Raw genomic sequence first — 13,998 nt, 5'->3', positions numbered from 1 at the left:
TCATTAGTATGCCATAGGTGAGGAACCGACAAACTATTTAGTTATTTGGATTATCTATCTACATAACAGACATGTTTTGGATGTGAGGGAAATATAACAAGATTTGTCATATCTTAATTGGCATTGTTATTTAGTGCTTACTGGCATAAAGCATTGCTATGTACCTACTGGCACAGAGTGACCTTCTAATTTGTAGACATTATAAAGGAGTAGTCGTGCTTTTTAAATGAAATATACATTTTTAATACACGATGTTGTGGGAAACAGGACAACTTTTTAATAGATATTGTGAATGTAATTCAATGGATGTAGCCCGCAGAGTAGTTGTAAGTATATTGCTACGACTCCCTCTAGCGGGAGGTTCTACACTGGGCAAAAGAGTGTAGCAAAAAAAAAAAGGTAAGTCAAATCCTAGGCCTGCCCGGAGGACCTAGTATATACACAGTAAAGTTCGGCTTTTTGTTTGTATACTTACTCAGAACGTTTTGACCTACATGCGCTTTTGTGTTGTTTACAGCGACTTGAAAAATTTGAGGGTTGCTTTCGGTGTGTAGCAAAATGAAACTCTCTCTCTCTCAACGGTAAATAAAAAGTATTTTTATTGAAAACAAAGTGTAGTGAAAAGAAACGTTGTCGAGGCGAGAGTCCTGGTGTGGAGTCGCTCGCAGGTATATGTATCTCGTCCCTGGCGCCAATCTGCCGTGGACCTTTTCCTGGAACCATGGTGTGTGCGTCCCGCGTATGTTCTTGTCTTTTCAACTGTTAGACCAGTCCGGCGTTAGGCTGGCGCTTTTGACGTAATAATTAAAATGGGTCACTTGCAGACATGCGTACCCACAAATTCATCTATCGAAAAAATGGAATTAAGCCGTGAATGTCTCGGTGCGAATATTTTTTTCAACTTTATATGTGGATTATCTCAACAACAGTGCATCAATCACTTAATTCGACATTTGACGATGAAGCATCATCAAAAACCATTCTATATCGGTGGTATACGGAATTCAATCGTTGCATAGTCTAAAGTCGGTTGTTCCACAAAACATTTATGCTGTGCATTAACTGATATCGCATGATCGTCATGTGACTTATAGTGAAAATTGAGGCATCCTTCGCTCAAAGAAAGGCTCATGTCAATTGGTCAACAGAAATGCTCAAGAAATACGATCGAAATACTTTAAAATACGTCTATGCCAGCTTAACACGTGAAAATAAGACAAATCCAACAAAAGTTTTTTGCGTATGAACGTCGGACCATTTGTTTGCCAGAAGTCTTCGAAAAGATAAGATATACCAAGTGCTGAAGACACATCATTCTCCACCTAGATATATGATCGTTAATGTTTGCTTTGTTGAAAGAAATATACATTCAGCAAGCCAATTTAAAACAAATTTAGGGCAAGAGTGTATATCATGACAATTTTAGAAATCGTACGACCTTTGTCCGCTATACTGAAATAAAAATATATTTTTTTATGGCCAAATTTAACTTTTATCAGAGTTTTATTTTGTGGTGATGTTTAACAAGATCGTCGTGGTAAAGGTGGTAAAGATATGTAAAATAAAAATAATGGAAATTTCGCAATAAAATAGACTTGTTTTAATGTTAAACATTAAGCAATACATTAGTTCTGTTTAATGTAAAGACAAGAACTTAGAACCGTAAAGTTTTTTCATTTTAGAGCAATTGTAACGTCAAGGCTATTTATGATTCAATCTGGAGTTCTTTCTATTGGAATTAAAACTGGGACAATTGCCAGTTGTCGATTTTGTGCACAATAGCAATTAACACAGGAATTGATAATGCAATAAATCAGTCTAAAGCCGTTGGAAATATATCAAGCTTTGTACAAAAGTAGGCATACAATAACGAGCGTTCAAATAAAAACGTGGTCAAGTTGGTTCTGAAAATTTGGACGTAGGGCGTAGCGTATAGCAAATGAACTTAAACGTCATCTGTCAAAGCGCTATATCGCCGCTATCAATTTGAATATTTTCGTTTTAAAAAGCGTTTAAAATGGTGTTTTCTCAAGAACAAAAAGTGTTTATCATAGAGTCCTACTTTAGAAATGGACGCAAGATTGATGGAATATGGAAGTATTCTATTGAGGAATGTTTCAAAGATTGAAATCAATTTCCCGGCGTTGTTGAGTACAAAATTTTTCAAAGTCCAGTTCAGCGTTGTGTTAATGTTTTTCGTGAAACGGGCAGTGTAACAAGAAAAGAAGGAAGCGGCCGACCTAAAAAGCGGACTGAAGAATTAAAAGAAAATGTCCAACAAATAATGGAAAATGCGCCAAGAACTTCTGTACGTGTTTTATCACAAATGGTGGGAGTATCAGTCGGTGCCTGCTACACAGTGTTAAAAAAAGATTTGCGTTTGTTCTCCTATCGTTTAACTTGTCAGCAAGAACTTCATGAAGTTGATTTTCCGCGACGGGCTGTATTTTGTGAATGGTTTTAAAACAACTACGGTGAACTTCATAATATTACCTTTTTTTCTGATGAAGCCTGGTTTCATTTAAGTGGTTACGTAAACTCACAGAATATGAGAATGTGGTCTTCTGAAAAACCAGATAACGTTTTTGTCGAGGGCCCTCTACACGCTCAAAAAATTGGAGTTTGGTGTGCTCTCAATCGAAGGAGGATTTATGGACCTATTTTCTTTAATGGTATTCTTACTGCGCAAAGGTATAGAGAAGATATTATCGCTCCTTTTGTTAACCAGCTGGAAGAAAACGAAATTACAAACTTTTACTTTCAACAAGATGGCGCAAGGGCACATACGGCAGGCGAGACGATGAATATGTTGAGGGAAGTTTTCCAAAATCGACTAATAAGTCTCAATGCTGAACATGAATTTCCACCGAGGTCATGTGATATTACGCCGTGTGATTTCTTTTTGTGGCCTTACCTTAAAAACACTATTTTGAACTGCCTATTCCTGATTTAAACCATCTGCAGGCTCGACTTATAGACAAGATTCGTGAAATTAACAATACCCCGAGCATCTTAGAAAATGTCTTTAATTCTTTGAGGAACAGGTGTGAAAAGTGCTTGGAACAAGGAGGGGGACACTTTCAGCAGCTGCTTTAATTTATTATTATAACAAGGAGGGGGACACTTTCCGCAGCTCCTTTAATTGTTTGTTATTGTTATCACGATTATTCTTTAAAATAAAGTTATATAGTCATTAACGTTATTGAAACTGACAGCTGCTATACAGCTCGTTGAGAAATGAGGTTAAGTTGGTCGCTATAAGCTACTCCCTACGTCCAATGTGTCAGAGCCAACTTCGACCACGTTTTTATTTGAACACTCGTTATTTGTCAATATGTTCTCAGTTACATAATATACAGAGAAAGCGCTTCACTACAGTAAATCCATGGCAAATTATCTAGTTTAACTGTATGAATTTATAGTCTTTTAATTACGTACATCAAAAATAAACATTTTTGTGATAATATGAGGGTATATTTTTTTTTAAATGATACAATTAATTCGATTTTGTTGGAACTTTTCTCAATTCACCAAAATATTTTTAATATAATTATCAAGTTTTGCAACAGCTAACTATTTTTATTTAGATATAATCAAAGTCAAAATTAATTACTTTTTAGACCGTATACCATTGTGATTTGAAAAATACTTAAAGTTGTTTAATTACGCACATCCTTTCTAAAATCATCAATTTCAGAATGTATTTGGTGAAAAAACATGTAGGTATAGGTATTATATAATAGTTTAAAAAAATATTGAGGTTTGATGAAAAAGTAACGGGAATTGTTAATTATTTCGGAAAGTATTTATTTAAGCATCAATTTGTATCCCATCCCCTTTAAAATAGTCTCCCTATTATATTATACACTTAGGTCAACGTAGTTTCCGGTTTGAGAAACACTGGTCGAATGCTAAAATTCCTGTCTACACATTTATTGCAAATCTATTTGGAAAATTTGTGCACCGTGTTGCCCGTGGATTTTCGTCTGATCAGCCATTATGAATGTAACAAAAGCCGGGACATGTAGTAATTTATTTATTAGTTCTGGGAACGGATGGGCCAAAAAGTAAAATATTTCAGTCGACACAAATTATCGAAAGTTGAGGGCTTTCAAGTAGGTAGCGTCGTCCTTCGGAGATATTTAGTAATATTTTTTACAAGTTCACTTAAACTGTCGGGGCCATGTGTTAAGCGTCTAGTATAAGAGATAAATCGATATTTTTAATAACGCGCGACACCACGAGAAGAGCGTAGAGATTCCAAAGTAGAATTAAATTAAATTGTGAAATAGATAGTAATTGGAAAAGAAAGTAAGATTAAGCAGCTGGTTTTTTGACGGATTTTTCAAGCTATAAGAGTAGATTAAATGAGATCGACTAATCCGTCATGTATTTGCTACACGGAGTCGCTAGAGGAAGGCTAGGGTTACTTGTAAGTCACATAATTATTTGTATAAATGTAAATTCAGTCCATTAGACAACCACTAACATGGCATATTTATGCCAAAGCATCCCGATATCCAGGGTTCCCGCCAATAAGACAAGAACAGAAACTTCTGGACCCAAGAAATTTAATAATGTATAAAGTCTTTTCCAAATTTGGCTATAGAACGCGCATTCCCTGAATCTCGGCACGCTGTCGCGTAATAATACATTAGTTAATAATGTTGTTCGAGCCGCTGTGTTGCTATTTTGTTTGTTTGCTTTGTTTATTGTTATTAAAACCCTTCCCAGAAGTTTTGGTGTTTCCTTTTGTTTCTCCAACTTCAGTGTCACCCTGTATAGTCAGCCACTGGATTACATTCCACGTAAACAATGAATGGTAAGTGCTTGGAATTCATTCTCTGAACATACAACATTTCTAAGTTCTCACGTATTAATTAAAGTATAATGATGATTATAAACTCCCTTTCGAGAATTAAATAGTAAACTTTTGTGAAATCCAGACTCGTTATGATACCGGTCATAACGAAAGGTAGATAATTAAAGAAACAACCCCTCAGGTTACATGAATATTAAACACTCCCTACCTAGTAAATATAGTTTCGTCGCTCCATAAAATGGGAACATCTTCAGTATTCATTATTCATTTGCAGAACTGTTGCCTTAGTAAAAAATCTTCTTATTTTAAAGCCTGTACCCGCTGATAATGGTATGGATGAATATTGTGCATTTTTGTCATTTTTCCAATCTAAAAGACGCGTGTCTTTGTATTAGGTTACTTACATCTTTCATTACTATTGTGCGGGGATGTGGCTAACTCTTGCGGCTTCCCATATACTTATTTGTGGATTATTCTCAAATAAATTCAGGGCATTTTCTAAATTATAATTTCCGAGAGGTCTTCCTTGCCCACGAGAACGTCGAAAACTTCCATGATCTCTCAAATGTCTGTGTACATTCTCAAATACTCTGTGATTAGGTACCCTACGCTGAGGAAATCGCATACGATATTCTTGTACCCACATCTAACGCATTTGTAATGAATATCTGCTAGCTCTACAATCGTGAAATGTTGCATATTCGATTGATAAAAATTAGCAAAAAATAAATAACTAAACTGTCAAAGTTACTATAAACTACTCTTCACAACCTGCTACGATAGAAAATATTGACAATTTCGATTCCCGGTGATGACACATGTAATATTATTTTTATACAAAAATGGAACATTCTACCAATATGAACCAAAAGTACCTTTTTTACAGAAAAACTCTGAAATTTCATACTTTTCAGTCAAAAGTAAAAAAAGTCGAAGCATAAAAAAGTTATGGTAAATTTTACCCCTCTCCACCCCGTGTTGGCACGTATGTGATGAAAAATTGTAAATTTCGTTTTAGTAGCGGACTGAGCACGCAATAGTTAAGCTAGTTTGGAATGTTTGGACCCACATTTATATAAAGAAAAAGTAATTTCTTTCGACATCGAACACCCTGTAGGTATATTGCCCCCTAATTTCGAGATGCCCTGTAAACATTCCAACATTAAATACGGCATCACCTTTTGATTTATTTTTTTCTCCAGCAAAACAAATGTTCGTTTTGCAGAAGAGATTTATTAGAAATATTTTAAATATGGTTCGAAGAAATTCCTGCACGAATGTTTTTATCTTTAAGAAAATATGTACTAATGTATTGTAGTTGAAAAGGATACATTAGTAAAAACTGGCGCAACAACCGTACTCTACAAGAAATAAAGATTTGCTAACATCTAATTTTTCTCTATCTACACATATTCCGGGAAATATACCTTACTCTAAAATAAAACTATTTAATAAGTAACCCAATGTATTAGCGTCTTAGATCTCTAAAACCGAAATTGAATATGTTTTTATTATCAATTAACATTGTTTTATTGTGTTTATTTTTTGTTGTTGTTTACAATCCTTTATAATAGTATGTTTTGTTAAGTATAAATTTTGTATATTTTAGACATACCATCTTATTTTACATTTTTTTATTTATTTAAGTACATTTTTGCTTCTGTTATTATTTTTATGTTCTATCCATTTGTTTAACCTCTTTTTTGGGCATTATACATGTTATATGCATTTCAACTCAATATAATATACCTATCCATACCGGGCGTTGCATGACGTACTGGACAAACTTAAGGAACAATACCATGAGGTCATTCTGAATAAAAATGATGATTCCCGAGCTATGAACCTTTAAAATTTAGAAAAAATGTTTTAATATTTCAATCTCGCTAGCTATGAACATGTTAGTTGACGAAACGAGTGATAGATGACATGTCAAAATTTATAAACGTCAATTTATGTAGTAAATTGTGAACGTGTTTCTAATAATACCCGTTCTGTCAACATGCCTGTGCTGTTTTCAAACGAAGAGTATGTCGACATAGTTTACAATTATGGATTTTGTGATGGAAATATGCCAGGCAACTAAAGAGTATCAACGACGATTTCCAAACAGAAGAGTGTCAAATCGTTAAACATTTGATTCTGTGTGAACGCATGATTCATTTCCGACAATGTCAACTAACTATGAACGTCCTGAGCAAATTTGATTTAGCATGAAAACATTTTGCAGATAATAATTGGAGATAGTCCAGAATTAAGTACCGGGAGAATTTCAGCATGTACGTATGTTCCTCATTGGAGAGTATGGCGAATATCACATAGCAATCCTTATTGTATCCTTATCATGTACACCAATTCAGCATCTGGAATCGCATGACTTACTTTCGCGGGTACATTTTTGCCAATGGATTCAAGCAAATTCTTAATCAGTAAGACGTATTTTATTTATCAATGAATCATTGTTTACGGAATAAATAATATGCACAACTCTCACAGATGGTCTAATGATAATCCTCATTTAAAAATGAATTGACTTTTCATTGACGATTTTTATAAAAAAAGTCATAAGAAAGTTTTATAAAAGTCTGGTGTGGCATAATTGATGATCAACTAATTGGTCCCTTCATTTTTGAAGATCGCCTTACAGGAGAAGTTTACATCAACTTTTTACGTAATGCTTACGTAATTGCCAGGTCTATAGGAAGATATTCCTATACTTACAAAACAACAAATGGTATTACAACATGATGCAGCTCCTGCTCATTTTAGTCGACTAAAGATCGGACGTGGAGGACCACATTCTTGGCCACAGAGATCACCAGATCTCAACCCTTTAGACTACTACTGCCGTGCTAAGACAAAAGGTCGTAACTAACGATAAATTGGATTTCAAGATCTTTGCATATTTGGCATTTAGTAACTAAAACCTATCAATGTACCAAGTCAGAAAATTGTATCTATAGCCTAAATAGGTAAAATAACATACAGTATTTGTCGTATCTTTAAAATATTAAGCGATTACTAAATCAAAATATCCTATGTGTTCTGTGCTAAGTCAAATTATTCTATCTAACACCTGCGACTTTTCATCTTAGTATATATATTATATTATTTTCAACAATACATAGTCCGAATATCCTATCTACTCTATACTAAATCAGTCTGTCGTATCTACTTAAAATATTTTAGATACGACAGATGGACTTAGGATTATTGCAAATAAACTGTAAAGACACCACAGATAATATTACTTACGACTTTTAGATTTGATGAAACGGCAAAAGTGAGGTTATGTGTGTAAGGTTTTTGTTAACACGTGTGATGTTGTACTTCTGTTTCTCTTTGTTTTAAGGTGTAATATTTATTAAACATAGGTTTTGCAACCGACTAAATAAATAATTTAAACAATAAACCTAGAATTTGGAGAATATTTTAAGATTTAAACAGATTTCACAAGGTAAGCGTGCTTAGGTTAGTATATTATTTATTATGAAGTAAATACCATTTTAGTTACGTATTTTGAACTGATTATAAAAATTGAGTATACCTTTTAGTTTAGGACCTATTCGCTGGAAAATTATGTGTAACCGGTCAAAAAAAATTTAACTTTAGCACTAAATCAGCAGCTAGCTAAAAAATTTAGAAACCGATAATAATAATGACGAATTAACTGATCCAGATTATGAACCCTATCCTGAAACTAAAAAGTAAACAGTAAGTAATAACAAAAATAAAGATGATAAGTCAATACTTATTTTGAAAAATTACAAATTGTAGAAAAGCCACTCTCAGATAAAAGCATTATTTGTTCAGCAAATTTATTATATCCTGAAGTACCTGAAAATTACCCAAATATATTAAATCCCTTAGTGACAATGAATGACAAAAATCCATTAGAAAATTCCTCAGAAATAGTAAGAGAAATTCTGGAATCTATTATATTTTTGGCTGTAGAGAAAAATGAACTGCGTTCGGGAGTAGTTGGTATGTAAAGTAGTATTTTGTCTGTTTTTTTTTGTAAATAAATGTTTTTAGGAGGGACAAATATTAACATTATATCTAATGTTTTGATTCCGAGGCCTACCAGTTCACAAGAAGTAGTAAAAGGAGTGCTTAGCGATATCATAGCAGCTTTAGATAGAGGTGAAAACAAAAAAGAAGAGAATTATACTAAAAAAGGGACATTAAGAAAAAGAAAAAGATTTGTAACTTCTGTTGAAGAAAGAAAAAAAGCCAAATATGAGGCAAAAATTTCAAAATATATTTTAAGAGAAACATGCAATGACAGATGTTTTAGAAAATGTCTACAAAACATTAATAAGGAAAGACAAACAACAATTCATTCTAATTACTGGAACCTATCATCGGAAAACCAACGACGACAATTTATATTTAGCGCTGTTAAAAACACCATAAAATATTATTTAAAAGACGACCAAGGTGTGGATTTCCAAGTATGTAAAAAGTTTTTCCTAGGAACCTTGGGATATCCTCTTCATAATGACAGAATCGTAAGGGATGTTATTTCGAAAACATGTGTTAATGAACTTGTTGCTACTCCTATCAAAAAAGGGCATCCTTCAGAAAAAAAAATTGCTAGAGAAAGCATAAGAGGCCATATTAAATCTTTCAACCCGTCCATATCGCATTATCGACGTGAACATGCGCCAGAAAGACTGTACCTACCTAGCGATATAAATATACACCTAATGCGTCCCTATGCATTAGGTGTATATTACTTAGAAAAATATCCAGATAAAATAGTCTCCTACGAGTTATATAGAAAGGAAGTTAAAGATATGAATATATCCTTTGCAGTGCTTGGACACGAAGAATGTTGGCTTTGTGAGTCATTTGAAAATCATATTAAAAGTTCGAAACATAGCAAAGACAACATTCAGGCAGATTCAGCAACATCACAATAAGACCATAACGGCACGTGAGGAATATAAAAAAGATGCTTCCACTGAAGGTGGTGAAACAAGTTTGTTTTTTTCTGTTGATTTACAAAAGGTAAGTAAATTTGAATTTTATATATCTAAAAATATACTACAATGTAATATTTTTTAGGTTGTGATGTTACCACGATGCGAAATGTTTAAGGAGATTATATTTGTCCCAAGAATTATCTGTTTTAACGAGAGTTTTGTTCCTCTGGGAAAACAAACAAAAAATAAAAAGCCAATTGCCATAATATGGCATGAAGCTACTGCCGGAAGATCGCAATCGGATATAATATCAACTTTCAATAAATTTTTATTAATGCACAGGGATGCAAAACAAGTTACGATTTGGATGGATAATTGTGCGGCCCAAAATAAAAATTGGGTTCTTTATTGTTTTTTCATTCAATTCATTAATTCTGAAAACACTGTTATAAATTGCATAAAACTGAAATATCTACAAACAGGTCATACATTTATGAGTGCTGACTCATTTCATCATCAAGTGGAAAAGTCATTAAAACAAAAAGGCAAAGTTTTAGATTTTGACGACTACAAAAATTGTATTCAAACATCAAATAGTGGAAAAACAACCTGTATTGAAATGAATGTTAGTGACTTTTTAACGTTAAAGACTGTTCATCCAGATTCAAACTGAATAAAACAGAGCCAAAACCGTATTTATCGAATTTTTGTGAAGTAAATTTTGTCAGAGGTTCCAAGAAACTGTTTTACAAATCAAAATTTAATGAAGAGCCAGTTGAATTATGTTTTTTGACGGCAAAATCTTTAAAAGAAGGTGTAGCTCAGCCAAAAATCAGAACCTCCCCAAGAGGGATAAGTGTAGTTCGAAAAAGTAATTTAATTAAAAAACTACAAGAATTGTCTTTACCGAAAAGTAGGCTAAAGTTTTGGGAAGAGTTACCTGAAACCGCAGAGGAAACCGACCTCAATTAAAGTGTTTATTAAAATATTTTAATAAAAAAACTGTTAGAATAAATATAATATGTATTAGAAAATAAATTACTTTTTTCCTACTTTTATGAATTTAATTAGTACTAATTTATCCAGTTTAATTGAAATTTTCAAAGTCAATATGTCCTAAGTGGTAGTTTCTAGAACGAAAAGACGTATCTATTACAATAAATACGACTAAAACCTTATAGTAATAATGCATTATTACTAAGTCCAAAAGTCGTATCTATCAAAGCTATCAAATTCTCTTTTGTTGTACTATTTGTGATATCAAGCTTTTCGGATATAAATAACTTACAATATTTTGTTATCAGTAGTCCAAAAAAGGTTATTTAGATGTGATGGGAAACTACTAATCCAATTAGCTTCACAAATCATTAAATAACTCGAAACTTTACTTAAATTAGATACGACCTTTTGTGTTAGCACGGCAGGACTACCTGTGCGGCCATTTTAAAAACTTAATGTAGACCAATTATTAGTAGAGAGGAACTTAGGTAGATAATTATTGATAAATATCAGCAATTGAGGAATTTAAGGGCAACCATTCACTCTATTCTTGGTCGTGTATTAATGCTGAAGTAGGACATTTTAAACAACGTATATTGTATGTAGTATGTTTTTTGTTTCGTTGTCATTTTGTTATTGTTAATCCTGATAATCAAACAAGTTTAAAATCTTTGTGCATGTAAATATTTATTTCTACACTTTAAAGGACCTTAACTCCGTAACCATGAAGAATTGACCTCATGTATATTATAACTTTTTTACTCAGCATGACCTCAAGAACTCGTTCCTTAAGTTTGTCTAATACGCCAAGGAACACACTGCATATATTTATAGAATCTATTAAGCTTGGCGTAAAACAAATGAAGCAAATTGGCCGTATCCACTTTTCTCGGACGATAATAATTTTTCCTGTTAAAGGGTCCATTAGGGCGCCGCCGCCGACTGCTCGACTTGCGCGCGATCCGAGATACAAATCAGAGTACTTACGCGATCATGATTGCAGCCCTGTTGGTGGTCCGCTTGGCTCTGTAAGTGAGTGGCCTGGTGACCGAGAAATAGCGATCGAAGCTGATGATGAGCAGGTTGAGCACAGAGGCGTTGCTGGCTAGGTAGTCCAGGGCCAGCCAGGTGTCGCAGACGAGGGGCCCCAGGGGCCAGTAGCCGAGCAGCGTGGATATGGTGAAGAGGGGCATGGAGATCAGTCCTATGGCGAAGTCGGCCACGGCGAGAGAGAAGAGGAAGTAGTTGCTTATCGTCTGCAGCTGCTTGTCGATCTTGAATGAGATCATCACCATAATGTTGCCTACTACGGTGACGACGGACAGAAGACCCGCTAGAACAATTAAAATATTGGTTGTCAGAGAAAAATGCAAAATTTTCCACTGTTTCAATAAAATATTATCTAATAAGAAAACTTAGGAATATTTAAAAATGTCATATTCTCTGAACAATATTTATTCAATAAGTTTTTGGATATCTATTTCCGTTCAAAAGACATAAAATGATTTGTACAAAAAAAAACACTGATTCGACCAAATCTGTTACTGTTTTTTGCAAATTTATTTTATTTATTGAAAAAATAAATACTCAATGAATAAGAAGATATGATTCTGATTTTGGGGAAACTTGGAATGATTCGAAATTAGCAGTAGGTGCGGTTTTATGGAGACGCTGATAAAATCACTAGCAGATTTGATAAAAAAATGTGAAAATATATGTGCGAAATTGGGAAAAACAATTTTGATGATTCCCTTGGGGCGATAAGTTTAGTTAAAATTAATTTGAAAATATCCCTTTTTTATCTGTTTTATTTCTCAGACAAATATTTAGATTGGAATTTGTATATGCACTGCAAAAAAATGAGTAAATTTTTATTTAAAATGAACACAATTTTTTGTTAAAACTATTATTACGTAGGTACATGAAAGTGATGTATTAAATTTAATATTACGCAGGTACATAATTGGGGGGGGGGGGGGAGTGAGCTGAAGCGGGATCAAAGAAGAAATATATTCTTTGAAACTAAATACATTGAGATACTTGCTTGTAGATATCGAATAAATCGAGTTTAAAATACTTAAATTATGTATTCTCACTCCTTCACCCAATATGCATAAATAAATGCCAAAAGTTGAAACAGAAACTTAGCAACAGCGTCCTTGTCATGTATATAGGTATATATAGGCTATATGATCGCTCGCACAGCTGATTGTTTTAACCTATAAAATGTCGGATGAAGAACAGAGTCGGTAGTAAGGAAAATTTGTGACCAAAGTATGAGAGTATAAATGCTTGAGAATTAAAACAGAAAATAGTAAATGCAGAAAAAAAGCTGTAGGAACGAAGATTGTGGAGCCAGAACCTCCGCACACAGTTCGACGGCGTCAAGTAGTCGACATAAAGTACATGGCATAAAACACGCTGCTCTTTTTGCAAAGAACTTTTACGTACTTTAAAAAGTAAACGTTTAAATATGATTTAGTTACATGCATAATTAGCATATTATTACTATGATGCATTTCTGTGAATACGTTCTTTATAAGGACAAGGGTTTAAAGCGATTGCATTTATATATGTATAATATAATTTGATATACAGGGTTTTCAAAAAGTTTGGACCCCCCTCCCCTCTATCTCAGAAAATACTGTTCAGACAAAAAAATGATTAGAACAATAGTTGCAGGGTATTGAGTGAGAAATCCAACGGTGACCTTGACTACGACCCTGACCATGATCATGAAGGTCATTTGGAGGTCAAGTTGAAAATTTTAAATGTAACCGTATATTTTTTATCTGATAATTTTCATTCATTGTTTATATGCTGCTGTATTTTTTTGCAATGAAAAGATTTTAAAAAACATACTGCATTTGAAACTTTCGCATTTTATTTTATTAATTTTATTATCCCAGATTGAATTACACAAATAAACACAAGTTGAATGTAACCCATTTCTAAAGACTAATTTATGTATCGAAAATTTATTTAAATTTCCCGCCACGTATCATCATTCATACTGTATTGCGCTATTGTCGTTACTTGTTCGCGTTTATTACTTGGCGGACGATATATCAGAACTTTTTATGTTTGATAACACAGCCACACACAAAAAAAGTTGTCTGTACTTTTCATACGTCATATGTTATCTGTAGTATTTTTACCTCTTGATCACGAATTCGGTGTCAGAATTGAGCTATCACATCACAGGAATTTCCTAACCTCAAAAAACAATTCAAAAATAGCAAACATTCA

At 33.4% G+C, this 13,998-nt stretch overlaps 1 protein-coding gene across 1 annotated transcript in view; it reads right to left on the bottom strand.

Moving 5' to 3' along the window:
• The window catches only part of LOC108913519 (muscarinic acetylcholine receptor DM1), a 120,204-nt gene that overhangs the window by 90,293 nt on the left and 15,913 nt on the right, over positions 1-13,998 (bottom strand). Inside the window, exon 2 of the mRNA XM_018719083.1 lies at positions 11,737-12,082. Within this exon, the coding sequence (XP_018574599.1) occupies positions 11,737-12,082 (346 nt within the window). The remainder of the gene's footprint in view (positions 1-11,736; positions 12,083-13,998) is intronic.

The sequence above is a fragment of the Anoplophora glabripennis genome, unplaced genomic scaffold (genome assembly GCF_000390285.2).
Source record: "Anoplophora glabripennis isolate ALB-LARVAE unplaced genomic scaffold, Agla_2.0 scaffold37, whole genome shotgun sequence".
NCBI classification, from domain to species: domain Eukaryota; kingdom Metazoa; phylum Arthropoda; class Insecta; order Coleoptera; family Cerambycidae; genus Anoplophora; species Anoplophora glabripennis.
This window is presented reverse-complemented; position numbering and strand designations above follow the sequence as displayed.